This window comes from Lampris incognitus, chromosome 7 (assembly GCF_029633865.1).
Source record: "Lampris incognitus isolate fLamInc1 chromosome 7, fLamInc1.hap2, whole genome shotgun sequence".
NCBI lineage: Eukaryota > Metazoa > Chordata > Actinopteri > Lampriformes > Lampridae > Lampris > Lampris incognitus.
Window position 1 is genome coordinate 14,173,917 of NC_079217.1, and position 15,010 is coordinate 14,188,926.

The 15,010-nt window shown below is 43.8% G+C and overlaps 1 protein-coding gene across 1 annotated transcript in view; it reads right to left on the minus strand.

Moving 5' to 3' along the window:
- The window catches only part of stard13b (StAR-related lipid transfer (START) domain containing 13b), an 84,253-nt gene extending 70,035 nt beyond the window's left edge, over nucleotides 1–14,218 (minus strand). The window contains exons 1-4 of the mRNA XM_056283782.1: nucleotides 13,989–14,218; nucleotides 11,179–12,373; nucleotides 4,123–4,266; nucleotides 2,770–2,916 (exon numbers count right to left, since the gene is read on the minus strand). Of these exons, the coding sequence (XP_056139757.1) occupies nucleotides 2,770–2,916; nucleotides 4,123–4,266; nucleotides 11,179–12,249 (1,362 nt within the window). The 5' untranslated portion in view covers nucleotides 12,250–12,373; nucleotides 13,989–14,218. The remainder of the gene's footprint in view (nucleotides 1–2,769; nucleotides 2,917–4,122; nucleotides 4,267–11,178; nucleotides 12,374–13,988) is intronic.
- Between the last annotated feature and the right edge of the window lie 792 nt (nucleotides 14,219–15,010).

Here is a 15,010-nt window from a genome sequence, read left to right on the forward strand (position 1 = left end):
ATATTAAGAACAGTGGGAAACTTTCAACAGACTTTTCTTATTCCTTAGCCTCGGGTATGTCTAGTTTCTAGGACGCTGACTGTCCTGCAGTGCTTTTCCACCACTTGTAAGGCAGCAAGAAAAAATGTTTCCTTAATGACCGTCATGTGGGAGAATGATGATGGAAATAATGAAAGAAAAAAAAAATTCTGAGGTAACACAAGACAAAAGTTAGTTTTCCTCGCACAACAAACAGTTTAGGCAATCCCTGCCTGAGCATGATGTGCAGTCCACCTTAAGTGAGACAGGAAGAGTTTCCAATTTTGAGAGATTAGAAAGGTAAAGAGCATTTGCCAAACCACCCCCAAAGTACATCTCTCACTCAGCTCACAACTGCCCATTCTCACAAATAGGATTGGTTCACACATTTGGCCGGTTTATTCTGAGACCTCTTGACAGCCATTCAGTCACCAGCACATTTTGTTCACTTCTGTCAGAGGTTTCACACTAACTCTAAAGCTGTGATGTAAGAGGTAGAAAAGACTGAAATTACACTTTTTTTTGCATGTACAACACCTCTTTGCTTTCTCTGTGCCTTTGCAGCACAAGCACCATTTACCTTCAGCTTCACCGCACCCACATACACTGCATTGGCTATATAAATATATTTTTTTTTATCTATTTATTTATTTATTTAAATATATCCCTTCATCCTGCATACTTGTTTTTACTATTTTTTTCTACAATGGCAGCTTTTGGATGAGGAAGGCCAAATACTTCTCACATCCTACGGAACAACTCAGGCATGGTTTGCAGACCTGAGCAATACTAAATTACCATTAAAACATGTTTCAGCCCACGGGAATACCAATGTTGACAGGATGATTGTTGTAAAATTTGATTTTTCTCCTTTAAAAAGACTGGGAAATGATGTTCCAATTCCTGGTGTCAACTTTAGGCTTGTAGAGCATTCATCCCTGGCTTATCATTAGTCTCTTGGGTCAATGTAAAAGAGCCCTGCTCCCATTAAACACTATGAAAGAACGCGGAGCGTGCACTGCCAATGTATGACTACTTAGATTCCTCAAGCATGAGCTGGACCGAGCCTGCCGCTGAATAAGAAGTATTTTGTGAATAACCGTAGATGAACTGCACTCTAAAGATGATGCTACAGCAAAATTATTCTCATCTTTGATATATATGGTTGTTGCTGGCTCATTCTGAGCCAGGTTTTGACCGATGTTGTCATTCTCAAGAGGTAGCAATTGGTTTCACAAAAGGCACAAACGGACTCTGGGATCTGATCTGAAAATTAAATTGCGTTTTGTCAAAATGTATGCAGACAAATTGTTCTGTTTTCCACCAATCCGACAGACTGTCACCTTGGCTGATTCCAATTCAATGGAGACTTTAAGAAATATTCTCCATTGCCTCACTTTGGCTACATAAACCCAACTAAAGACCGACCCCAGAAAATTTTTCCCTGTCTAATACATGAGGAGATTAATATCAAAAGGGTAAAAAAAAAAAAACTGTCAGAACTCACAAAGCAAAACCGGACAAAATGACACAGACAAGCCCTTTAAATAGTTTCCTGTTAGCTGGTTGTTTGCCATTGCATAGCAGCAGAGCCATCATGGATGCACAAAGCACGGGCTGAATGCCTTGGAATTCAAACCGATCCTGCGTCCTGCAAATCACTTTAGTGTCACTCTGGTTTCTTCTAGGACCGCTGAACTGTAAGATTTATATACTTTGTCCAGGGGAACTTCATCATCCTTGTTTAAAAATGCCTCAGCTGACCTTATTTCGAATGCAAACCTCAAATATTTGCCAAAGTGAAGGCATGCAGGAAACTTGGGCAGAAAAGAAATCTCTAAACTCTCTGGTTTTCATTTAGGAAACTGTTTCTCAAACATGAAAACGGTCGTCATATGTTTATTCGTTGCATTTTTTGGTTCGTTCTCATTAAAAACAAATAAAAACCTTTTAGAAATACCAATGAATTAAAATTGCATGTCAGGATAGATACTTTGATCAGAGAAAGGTAGCTATTCATATTAGCATCCTCTTACAAGTGACAAGTTTCCCATTGGCCTTAATTCACTGCCCTGGACAGGTGGATCATTGGCCACATTCAGTTGGCTCATTCTCTGGAAAACTCAGTTGTCTTGCAGTGCAATCCTCACAGAAACCAGATGATATTACTACAGATTTGCCATTTAACATCAGCTCTGTGACATGGGTGACGGATAACCCAATGGCCATGGTAGGACCAGTTTGAAGGCTGGACTGAATCATGAAGGATCAATCGCTGTTGTTTTTGAGCATTACTATCTCTCTATGCTTTACCGAAAGCTAGTCCAGGAATAGAAATTTCAGACAGAATGACATCCATCTGGCACACATCCTATATTAGCACGTCACGCTAATACAGGATGAGCGCCAAGTGAAAGTTTCCCAGCCATTGACAAACAGGAACTTCAAATTAGCAGGGTGAAAATCCCTAAACTGTTTTTCATTGCAGAGATCTAGCTTCAAGCAGGTCATGGCAGTCACCCAAAAAAAGCGAAAGCCAGATCCTATTTGGGGGAAAAAGGATGTGCCCCCGGTGTTGGGTTTATCATGTAAGAAGTTAAGCCGCTTAAGCCGTTCGAATGAGAAAATCTTAAGGTGGGATACAAGTCTATGACAAATTTTAATGGTCTATGCAACACACTGTGTGTATGATTGTACAGTGACTCAGGCAGACAGAGAGACTGGTGGAAACCGAGTCTTAGAGAATCTTACCGTTGTGCTTTTGTTTCTTGCTCTTGGTCCGGTGGAGATATGAGGTGATGAGGACCTATCGTGGCTCAGGCATTCTTCTTTGTCTGGTCTCTGTAGGGCTCGGTTGTTTGGGGATTGGTGTACCAAGGATCGTGAAACAGCCCCACACTGCAACAACATCACAACAATAATCAGCACTGAATCCGTCCCTGTCTGCCAGAGGAGACCAGGAGAGGACGGCCTCAGTGGTGGCCAAGGGAAAAGAAAACAAGAAGCTGAGGTCAACGGCTGGGGAAGTGAGATCTCCACTCTCAATTCAGCTTGACTGAGACAGACAAAGGAGGCTGTATGTGTGGATCGTTCTTTCAGAGGACAGAGATTATGACCTTGTCAAATATCCCAGTAAAGATGTCTTGTCTCCCTGAGTCGCCTGTCATTAGTTAAAAGCGAGTAATGGTACATGCCTGGGATGGTTATGTAGATGCCTGGGGGGCATGTACCACTCTCTCAACCATTCCTAATGGACCAGCTCATACAAACCTCTCCCCCTCCGTACAAGAGCCTCTCTGTGTTGTACATGCATATGGACCCCAAAAAGAAGACTTTTGTTCCCAAAATGCTAACTCTACTGGGTTATTTCATGATACATGCCACCATGAGAGAGTAACAGAGTTGCATGGTCCCAACTGCAACCTCAAAGCACAATGGCTGTCTGTCTGTGCCATGCCATTCTGTTCGGACCCAGCTACAACACTGCAGACTCCAGTATCACATTTAAAAGCCGACATACTGGTTTCATAAAAACGGACGCTAGTCAGAGACGCACTAAAAGATGGGCTGACAAAGTCCATAGTGTCACACACATGGCTACCCCAGTATCCCACAGCTTTTAGTCACAGACATAGTTATGCTTATGACTCATGACAGATCAATCACACGGCAATAAGACCTTAGGGATCTTACTTTGCTATTTTTGCCTGAATCAGTAAAGCTTATTCGAATCTACGTTTAATGTGCTGTACTTCTGGTGACCTGTTGGGATTTAAATTTCTGTCAAGCACCTGTTGTTAAAGTGTCCTTATAATCCGTTGAGATATCCTTTCTGCAGAGCAATGAAATTGATTTTGGAAACTTAAAAAACCATGACCAAGTATGCAGCGTAGGCCTCTTAAGAATGTATTCAGTACACACTATTATGTGGTGACAGTGAAAATACCGTTAGACGCAGGCCTACATTGCCAGTAAATAATGTCTGGGAAACAATAAATGCACTGTTGATATAAAGAACCAAACTAATTCCTGTGAATGCTTCAAAAGTTACGTTCAATAACGAGTGAAAACAGAAAATAACCGATTGTGTGAATGTGGCGTCACCTGTTTCTTGCGGGTGGTGCAGGGTGTGTCAGAGGGAGAGGAGCCGGCACTCAGGGCCTCCTCTATATCCAGGTTGAGCTGGTCCAGCTTCTGCATCAGCTGGTTCATAGACTCAGACCAGGGTGACGTGACTTGAGGAGACTCCTGTTGGTAAACAAGAAAACAGTGAGACTGAGAAAGGCATGTTATCATGACCAACACAACAAAAATGTGTCGTTGTTTTTTTTTTTTTTTGAGTGATCCTAGTTGGAACACCTGAGGAGAAGTCGTATCAACTGGCTTCTTACAAGTTGTAAGTTTCGGCCTAAATTTTATCTACTGAGCAGGATAGATAAAAGCAGGACACAGCCATAATGACAAACATAATCTCTTCAGGACACTAAGTTCAACCATGTGGACTCGGATCTGATTGCAGTGCAGCACTTTACTACATGTTGTTCCCCTCTCCTTCCTGTCTCTCTCCACTTCAACCATCAAATAATGGCTAAAAAAAGGCCAAGAAGAAGAAACTTTTCAGACCCACAGTCCAACTCACTAGTGACATTCACAAGTCAACCCCCAATACATGCATCGCCGTGAGCAAACCAGAGTTACTGAGCGTCAGATCAGGCTTATTTAGCAATGCATGTTAAGTTCCTGACATTTGATAAGTTCCGATGACTGGAACCCTATTTGTACGATTTAGAGCTTTATCTTGCCCCAGAAAATAGTGTATACATGAAGAGATGAAATTGTGTCACGCTCAAAATTAAAGTCATAAATGATCTAATTTACAAAGAAACACTTAATATGTTCCAGATGACCATCAATCAAACATTCCTCCATTGTTGTAGGGCAGAAGGATCTGAAATTTGGCTATCTTTGGCCATTTCTGTTGTTTCTTTTTTTCTAGTTTCCTTTTAAGCTTGGGCTCAAACCAGCAATAACAGAATGTGAATGTCTGGGTTTAATTGGGATCGTTGGTATCTGTCTGTTATCCCCGCATGTCTTCCCTCACACACACGCGATTCTTTGAGAAAGTTCAGAGCATCTGTTGATTTACTGCCCCGTGCCAAACGCAAAACAGAGTTACGGGCAAAGCCCAAAAAAAGCATCCTGTAAATTGCAAGACATCTTGACAGCAGCAGCAGACACTGCTGCCACACATGGAGATTTGATATCTTCGGCCACTTCCCAATGGGGGAAGGAGTAAAAAGGAAGCGACATGTGTGACATGGTGGAATTCCTTGCCACTGGCTTTTACTGCGTCTCAGATGCCCAGCGTGTAGACTGTTCTCACACATGCACACGCTCTGTGTGAGTACCTGGAGGTTCGGCCTCATAAACCGGCAGTATTTACCTCAGTCGCCAAGATATAAATCAAGATTACTTCTCTTCCACCAGACTGGGTGGAGGTATGTGGCAGAGAAAGGACAGCAAGCATAAGCGGCAACTTTGCCGCTTATGCTTGCCAGAACGGCGAGGAAAAAAAGAGGGTGTTTAGGGAAATGAATGGGCAACACTGTCCCAACTACTATCACTAAACTGCCCTGGAGTTTAATGTTGGTTAAATGGAGTCTAATGGAGTTTTTCCGTTTGAGTTGACAACTGCCCATTTAGCGTGCTATACTACTGTGAATACCTCAGCTTCGCCAATGTTATATTTAGTGAAAAATAGGTAAGTTAACTATAGTTTGTTTTAAGGAAATCTATACTTTTAAAATGGCTGCAAAGGACTGAAAAGGCAAGTCTCTGAAGGTGGATTGTGCTGGTCGTTAGCTAGCAAGCTAGCAGTCCTTGTCTGTATTTTTGCTTTGTTTATAGATTCATGCTGTTATAAAGTGTCACAGCACAGCGGCACAGTGGTTAGCATGGTCGCCTCACAGCAAGAAGGTCCTTGGTTCGAGCCCCGGGGTAGTTCAACCTTGGGTGTCGTCCCGGGTCGTCCTCTGTGTGGAGTTTGCATGTTGTCCCCGTGTCTGCGTGGGTTTCCTGCGGGTGCTCCAGTTTCCTCCCACAGTCCAAAGACATGTAGGTCAGGTGAATCGGCAGTACTAAATTGTCCCTCGGTGTGAATGTGTGTGTCGGCCCTGTGATAGTCTGGCGGCCTGTCCAGGGTGTCTCCCCGCCTGCTGCCCAATGACTGCTGGGACAGGCTCCAGCATCCCCGTGACCCTGAGTAAGGATAAGCGGTTTGGATAATGAATGAATGAATTAATAAATGGAGTCCAGCTATCAACTTGTCCCAGTGGATCTGCTCAGATGCCAACAGCAGAAGGCTTTGGCTATACTGGGCAGTCCCCCAGTTCCGGGACAAAAAAAAAAAAAAACAGCCCTTGAAGTATGAAAAGGGTCACTTTATAGCCATCCATTATAGCAATCTGCTATAGCAATCTACTATATCCTCCATCTCAATTGAAAAATGACCAAAATGACCTGACATAGCAGCATTATCACGTTAAGGGAGTCAAGTTTAAAAAGTATAGAGTTCACCATCACCTGCCGCCATCTGCGTTGGCTCAGCCGAAACGCTTACGGTGCCAAATGACCACTTGCCTCACAAAAATCCTTTGAGACCAGTTCAGTTTGGCTTGTCAGAGTCTCCCTGAAGAATTTGGGATTGAACCTTTCCACAGTAGAGGCACTGACTGCAAAAGCTGCAGAAGTCCCTTTCAAAATCTATGGCTGCACCGCGTGTGTTCGTGTGTTACAAGAGCATAGGCCACAGCTATAGTATGCACACACACACACACACACACACAAAAAACAACCCAACAATAAAGCTACTCATCTATTTCCTGGAACTGAATCTGAAAATATTTTCTGTTCTCCGAATATGTCCTTCTAAATTATTGTTAAGGGTCTGTCTCTCAAAACAGCAATTGTCTTGGGAAGCACTATCTCGGAAAGAGAACTAATTGACCTGATGGGTTTGGTCTGTTTGAGTACATTAGGAAATGTTGAATTCTTAAGGTCCCGATCCACTTCAGCTCTAAATATGAGGAAATTCTGCTGTAACAGAGTGCCTGAAACAAAAACAAAAAACAAAAAAAGAAACTCACTTTCCAATTTTATCCATTGTTAGGAGCTACAATAGGCTGAAGCAGAACATCTGGATGTCAAACAGAGACGACTACTGATGTACAGCTGAAAATGTATAGATCGACAAGTCCATATGGTGAAAGCACACCATGTTGTGTGGGACATCATAAGCTGTTTGTGAAGAAAGTAAATAGTTAATTTTGATAAAAGTTTAATCCTATCATAATATCCATTTTTTGTCTTTAGCCATTTCATCTAGGAGTCAATGACAAATAATTATCAGATTGGTACCACAAAGGGAGGTAGGAGAGCGCCACACCACACACATACATCCATCAGTACAGCCATAGCCTACATGCATATACGTATACATTTTCACATCACTGTGCCCATGCTTTTGCTTAGTATCACTCACTCTCACACACACACACACACACACACACACAAATGCTTTTTCACATTTAGCATACCGCTCCAGTTTGACAGTTATAAACAGAATATATTTAGAGCAGAAATTCTGCTCAGTTTATGAATTGACTTGTAGTATTGCTTGCCTGGTTAAACATAGCCAAAGAGTAGAGTTTCAAAGGGCAATACCACTCCATTTTCGTTATGTAATTTTCATGGCCTCAGAAAGCCAAATCACTATTTGTGCGCTTGCAATACTTTCTGCCAAAGCTGCAAACCGGAGAACAAAGATACCATTCTATGCAAATCATTCTTATTGAGGTTTGTACATTGCAATTACATCACCTAAAATGGGTTTCCCAAAGAAAAGAAAAAAATCTTGTTTTCTGTTTCTGGCTATGAGAGACGGCAGTAAATGCTTACCATTACATTCTTAACTGCTGCTGGGAGTGAATATGACACATTTTAAGACACGAAATCCAACTGTGTTCCTTTTAAGTCATCGAGAATTAGTGGAATGGACACCAGACGGTCCGCTGACAGTCTGCTGACCACCCAGTGTCATCTGATTGACCCAGTGCGAGGGGAAAGTGCATTTTTCACTCAATCCCCAAGGAATGACCTAAATCTGGCCAATCCCCTCCTGACCTTTCAGGGTGTCTGAGTCCTGAGGGGTGGCCCCGGGTCAAAGAGAGCAAAGAAAGAGCTGCCTTTCTCCTCGATGTATTTCAGGCATGGCGGTGGCCAGTGCTCATAGATTACAACACACTGGAACTACAATTTTTGGACAGCCTAATTCAACGTGTCTGCTTAAAGACATACTAAAAGGGAGCTTTTTTTTTACCCTATTTTTAGTATTTTTCATGTGCTAAATATATGGCCAAGGCCAAGCCGGCCACAATTTGTGAACATGAACAGGTTTTTCACAGAGACAGAAACCAAATGTATGTCCTTGATTTAAATATGTGATATCATAGCAAGGTACAGCTGACAACTACCTGCTTGAAAAGCAATTCGAAAAAGACTTGAAAGACTTATTCCCCCCCCCCAGACCCTTTACAATTGATGTTAGTGTTATATAATGGTAGCATTACCAGCTCCTAGCATGAGAATCCACACTGATCCCATAAATCATCCATGATACCATCACAGTTAATGCTTCCATTTTCTGTGACTCTCCATGGAGATTGGAGATAAGATGGAGAGAAAACAAGTGAGAGAGAGAGAGAGAGAGAGAGAGAGAGAGAGAGAGAGAGAGAGAGAGAGAGAGAGTGCAGTTATCCTCAAAGCAAAGGACGTTAATAAATAATATATTGACATTATCGTTAGGATATTATAGTGAAAGATGAGGAAAAATAAAGAAGCTGAAGTCTTGCATAACCCTGGAGTCAGGCAAACACGCATGCAGGGGACCAGATGCCCCGTCCAGGCCAAATCTGGAACACATTCACTCCGTCTCTTTTCACCGACGTCCCCACAAGGTGCTGTTGTGGAATGTGGGCACTTCCGACGCAAAATGAGACAAATTCCAAAGAGGACTCGAAGCTGAAGTGAGAAAGCGTCCTTGATTCATCTCTTCAATTCTACACCCCCCCACCCTAATTCTGGCCCCAACAATTGTGAGAAGCCCCCATCCACCATGGCAACTACGACGGTATGAGTCAATCCTCTTGATAATGTTATCTCCAGAGGACAGCAGAGTGTGAGCTGGCTATAACTTTATCAGTGCAAATTGGCCACATTGTAAGTCACAACGCGTCTTTTACATGGAAATGAGGAGTTAAGTGTCTCAACTCTGGGCTCCGTGCCTAGTTTACGCCACCCACAGAGAGTGCCACAGATCACCATGGTGGTATAAGAATGTGGCAGCCGGTCATGCGAAAGGGCAATGGCTACCTGGCTACTTCACTGAATAAATTAACGCTACTCCCTTGACAGTCTATGACGGAAAAACCACCGGCTGAACCTTGTCGAATGGTAGTAGGGTACTTCGGATGGGCAAAGAGAAGACTGTCTGAGACATCTCATCATAGCTGAGCAAAGTGATGCCAATAGGCAAGGAGTAATGGGTAGACAGATTGGATCATTGTGTAGGTGGTGCCCCCATATGGTTAATAGGAAGAACTACATGCATGCGCCTTTTTAACGATCATCATCATCCCACATTTTTTTTATTTCAACTTCATCTCTTTGTCTAGTTTTTATCTACTGTACACCCCCCCCCCCACAAACACACACACCCTGTCTTTCTGTCTCTCACTACCTCTATCTCTCTCTAAGCGATATTCAACTGTGGAAGGCAATTAATCCACACTTTGTTTTCCTTTAATTCCAAGTGATTAAACACCAACCTACTTTTTTTTTGGTTTATTTCTGAGCACAGTTCTTTAAATTGCTCGACTTTACCACAGCAGTGAACTCACTGTAGGCTGATGCATGATAGATAACACAGCTTGTATTGTGACTGCATCAGAAGCATGGACTCTTTTGTCTTTCACAGTATTTACAACATATCTCATGGATTCCCTGCATTCTTTTTCACTTTTTTTTTCAAAAGAGCCCATTCAAAGCATTGAGTCATTCTGCCTGTAAAGGCAACACTTGCTATCATCCGACAGCTGGAATTGTCCCCGGGAGGCCCCTTCTTTACCCTGTTGTACTGTAAGCTGATATCTGCGGTCTGTTTAGATATGTCAACCACCATATTCGCCATTCAGCGTGCTCTCTTCTCTCTGTTAGCCATGGATAACGCGTCTGACGCATGAAGAGCATATTTACAAGTGTCCATGAGAAACTTAAAAAAAGCGTGAGCAGGGAAGGGTGAGGTGAGAAGGTGGTCGTTACCAAGGTCGGGTCATGTGAGCAAAATAAAAAAAGAGACAAATCTGCCTTGACTTGTCAAAGAAAGAAGGGCGCTTGGTTGTGGGAGGTTAAGTTCAGTGCTAATATGTTCTGCAATGGACTCTGTCAAAACAGCACTGCCTGCTGAGGGAGCAGACTGCATTCCTTATGGACCCGCATCTCACCAGTACAAAGCGCTGGTGAAGTCAGACAGAGACGAATTGAAGTCTGTTCGCTCATGTATACTTAAACCCAAGGGCCGGGGGACACTGACAGCATCAAATATCACAATATTTTTGAGGGAATACCTTGATTTCAATAACTTGGCGAAATTTCGGGAGATCATTAATAATGGATATGATCACCAAACAGTTATTCACTCTTCATTTCACATTTCACTTTAAGACCAGGGAATGATGACATTTAAGAACCAAAATCCCAGATGATATCTAGTCTCACTACACACTTGTGTATATATATATAAACCCATTATATGTTCTCTCATTGATGTCAACTGTAGGGAGTCCACAAATTTGGGTATTTTATATTCTATTTCCCTCACAATGACTCAAGGGCAAAAGCAGACAGACTTAAAAGTGATAGAGGCACTAAAAATAAAACATGCTGCAAACTTGGCATACAGCTTATTGAACTATCCATACCTATGAAAAGGTTATGTTTCCTGTGTCTTTCAGCGGTACTGCTGATAATTTAACATGTACAGCTAAGCGTGAGTCAATGACGTGGGAAAAAACAAAACAAAGTTATCTGTGAGATGCAGCGTACCTCCCCCCTGTTGGTTTCCAGCTCTGCCTCGTAACCGCAATTACTGGAAGTGCGGGCGATGCCTGTGGACTCTTCCAGGGAAATTACGGCATCACTCCTCTTCACTTCGCCCTTGTCAGCACTTTCACATCTGTGATTGACAAGGACTCCACGGTGGGGAGGCAGCTCTGGGAACACATCTTCATCATCCCCATCATCATCACCATCATCCTCTTCATCATCTTCTTCCAGCGAGGACTCCCCGCCGTCGGAGCTCTCGTTGGTGAGAACGTACTGGTTGACACAGATGGAGGGGCAGGTGTTGTCCAAGAAGGTGATGGAGCTCGGTTTGTGCTTTATGATGCGCGGCAGATCCCAGAATTTCTGGCCAGCGTCGCAGGCGTCGCTTACAGCGGCAGGGAGAGGCAGAGTACAGGAGGGTTTCACAGTGGGCGCTTTTACTAGGATGGAGCAAGGGTCCAGAGCCTTGATAACATCACCGTTCAACATTCGTCTTACTTCACAGTTGCCCCCTACAAATGTTTTCACATGTGGTTTACATTTACAGCTCAAGTCCTCTGCCGGACCACAAGGGTTTGCTTTCTTAACAGACTCTACAGATATCTCAGCAGCAAGATTGTCCTGAAGCTTCATGTCCAAATGTCCCACGGCAGGGCCAGCAATGTGAGTGTTACCACAGCTGCTGTCTGCTGACGTGTGTCGTAAGGACGTTATACCCTGCTGCTGGAAATGAGATGAAGCCATTGGACGTGGGCTCCGCGTCACCTCCAGAGAGACTACCCTGTGGTTGATCGGCTCTTGGCCAGGCTCCCCAAATTCAGTGTTGTTGTTACTGATGTAACCAAGACTCTCCGGTTTGGGGGTTCCCTGGTCTGGCTCTGAAAGCTCACAGTTTTGGACTTCATGTGGGCAGTCATCCTCTCTGTGCTCTGGTGAGTTAGTGGAAGAGGTCTCTGTCAAAGCAGAGGAAGACTCCGGTGTTGAAAAGGCGACGGTGGCCGATCCTGACGCCGTTAGAGTCTGATGTCCCTCCAATATCGCACTTAGTGCAGTCTCCATTACGATCTTCATTTACAGTCTGTCATAATTCAAAACGTATATCCAGAGGTACTTGTGCCTGATGTACTGGTTGGCCATTTTTATTCCAAATCAGCGGCGGTAAGGTCGTATTGAATCAGAGCAAACAGCAGATGACCTGAAATAAACAGAGAGGCGTATGAGTGGAACGTGGTACACCACAAACAAACTCAAACCCAAACACAAACAGAGGGCTGACATTTTGCTTCTGAAGGTCAAAATAATTCCCAATAAGCTAGAGAGTGCATACTACTCCCACCGCTTCTGTTCGGCTCTCTCCTCTGGCTATCACACTGGCAGGATACCAGTGGAGTTTGATGCAAGTTGCTAAATTAAGCGAGACAGTGCAAAACAGGTCTGAGTACGTGCCATCCAGCCTGCCGTGGAGCTGAACATCTGGCTGAGGCCGGCCTGTTCATGTCTGGATCCGTTTGACACACGGCCGTGGTGACATCACTGCGCAGAGGAATCCGACTGCTCTTTTCCACTAGGTGATTTACTATCCACGACACCATTCATCAGAGCAGAAGATGTCCCTGGTTGACTGTGGTTAACATCCCTCTCACCCCTTCATTAAGCCCGTCTTTAAAGCATACCTTTAGACCGTTCAGGGCCATCTGAGCTCAGCAGGAGAAAACACAAAACGGAACCACGCTGCCGTGTCACTACGAAGGATTATCATTTTGTCCACTGACAAAGATTGACACTTTCCTCTTCACAAATGGGTATCCCTGAAAAAGGGATGCTGTTTGGCGCAGTCAAACTGGATTTCCTCCATCTTCCCACAGCAAACCGCTAAGAATATAACGGTGCTGTGGGAGTGTTACGGGGGTTTTGTTCTTTGCTGTTTTGCACTATTGATGAAGTGGACACACCGTTATTAACAGTGCGTCCACACTGCATCTGAACTCAGTTTGTGTAATTCTTGCACAACTCGGGTCTTTGGTATTCCTGTGAGAAAACTGCGCTTGGCAAAATCCTTACCATGACCTTGAGACTCTTGACAAACATCCACACAAACACACAAGTGCACATGCACAGGCATCCCCCCCCCCCCATCACAAACACTCACACACACACACACACAAGTAGATAAACAGACATATGCACGAACCCTTTTTTTTTTCCGACACACAATTAAGGTGAGCTTCAAGAGGCAATGGCACAATCTCATGGTGTAATGCTAAAAGAGTCAGGATCATGCATATGTATGAGCAGAGCAATTAGTTACTGAGACATGACAACGAGGGACGCTTAAAGTGGTCCAACTAAAAAAAAAAAAAAAACACTCCAGGATGGGGAAGGTGGAATGAGTTTACAGGAGATCAAGGTTCTTTCCAAGAAGCCCTTCTTTAAAAAAAAAAAAAAAATCAGCATGAAAAGAGGGCCTCATTATTCCCACATGAATGCGGAGTAGATTTTTAATTGAGGAAGGAAGTCACTGAGTGGGAATCAGCTGAAGGCACTGAATGGCGAAACCAACACTTATTCACTCCCGAAACCCACTGGACATCAGGGAATTTTAGACGGGCAAGGTATCGTTGTTTTTACAAATCAGCCAACCTACTTTCTCCTTAAAGTTGCGATAATATCTGCTTTCTCAACACTGTCCTGATGAGTACCATGGAATAACTGGAGTGTCACCGTTAGTCTGTCAGTCGATAGACAGGGAGCCTTTAATAAAGATTGCTTCGCCGGATAATAAATACAAAAGGCCTAAACAAAAGACTCACCTGCTGAGTGGGGAACAGTTGTCGGTGTTGTCCAAACAGTGTCACTGAGCTCATGGCAAAACACCGGCAGGGAGGCTGACAGACAGGTCCTGCTTGAGAGGTAGAGGTAGCTGGGTCAGAGCCTGGCAGAGCCACGCTTTATCTCCTCCTATTAATCAATAATTCCCCCGAAAGGCAAAGTTTGTCATCAGCGACTGTCCCACCATATCTCCAGGGGGGCTGTCGGGAGTCTTCAGCAAGCGGGGACTGAATAATTCAGAATATGCGTAAGAGCAGGGAGGATGTGTACTAGTGGAGAGATAGAAAGGGGAGGAGAAAGGGGGAGGGAGGGGGCTGAGTGGGTGGGAGGCAGAGAGAGGAGCAGTAGTTGGCACTGTGAAACAACAAGGTGGAATGGCTTTTCAGCTCTCACAAACCAGGGCTGAGGACTGACTGACCTCGCTGGTGGTGCAACAGTCATGTCGGCCCCTACCACCTTAAGCGCCAGGGTTCACGGCTGCCTTCCGAGTCACCTAGAACAGCGTGTAACAGAGCAAATTACATGTATTCCAGGTTGAAATCTTTGTGAGCATGATTAACACTATGAAACTTGGGGGGAGGGAAAAAAGAGGTTTGAGAAGTTTGGATTTTGCATTGCTCACAAAATAATGAGTTTCCATGTTAGCGTCTGTGTTACACAAGGGACTAATTTGCAGCACAAAAGTCCTCAATGAATCATGAAAGTGACAGGACATTCCCAGACTGCTTGAGCAATTGTAATGTGTAGGGCAAACGGCTCACTATTCATAGCTCAACAAGGTCTGCTTTCAATCTCAGGCAGGGTATAAAAGGGTTGATAACCAAAACATCCAAGATATTTTCAGGATAGTTTTCGAGTACAACGTGTCAAGTAGAAAGTGAAATGAAGGGCGCGAATGGGCTACGTACTTTCTTTATTACATCCTTTATTTACTTAAACGGGTTGGATAGCCGTTGGCTTTCTGATATGCTAGAGAATTTATTCAGTGTTTTGAGCCAAGCTA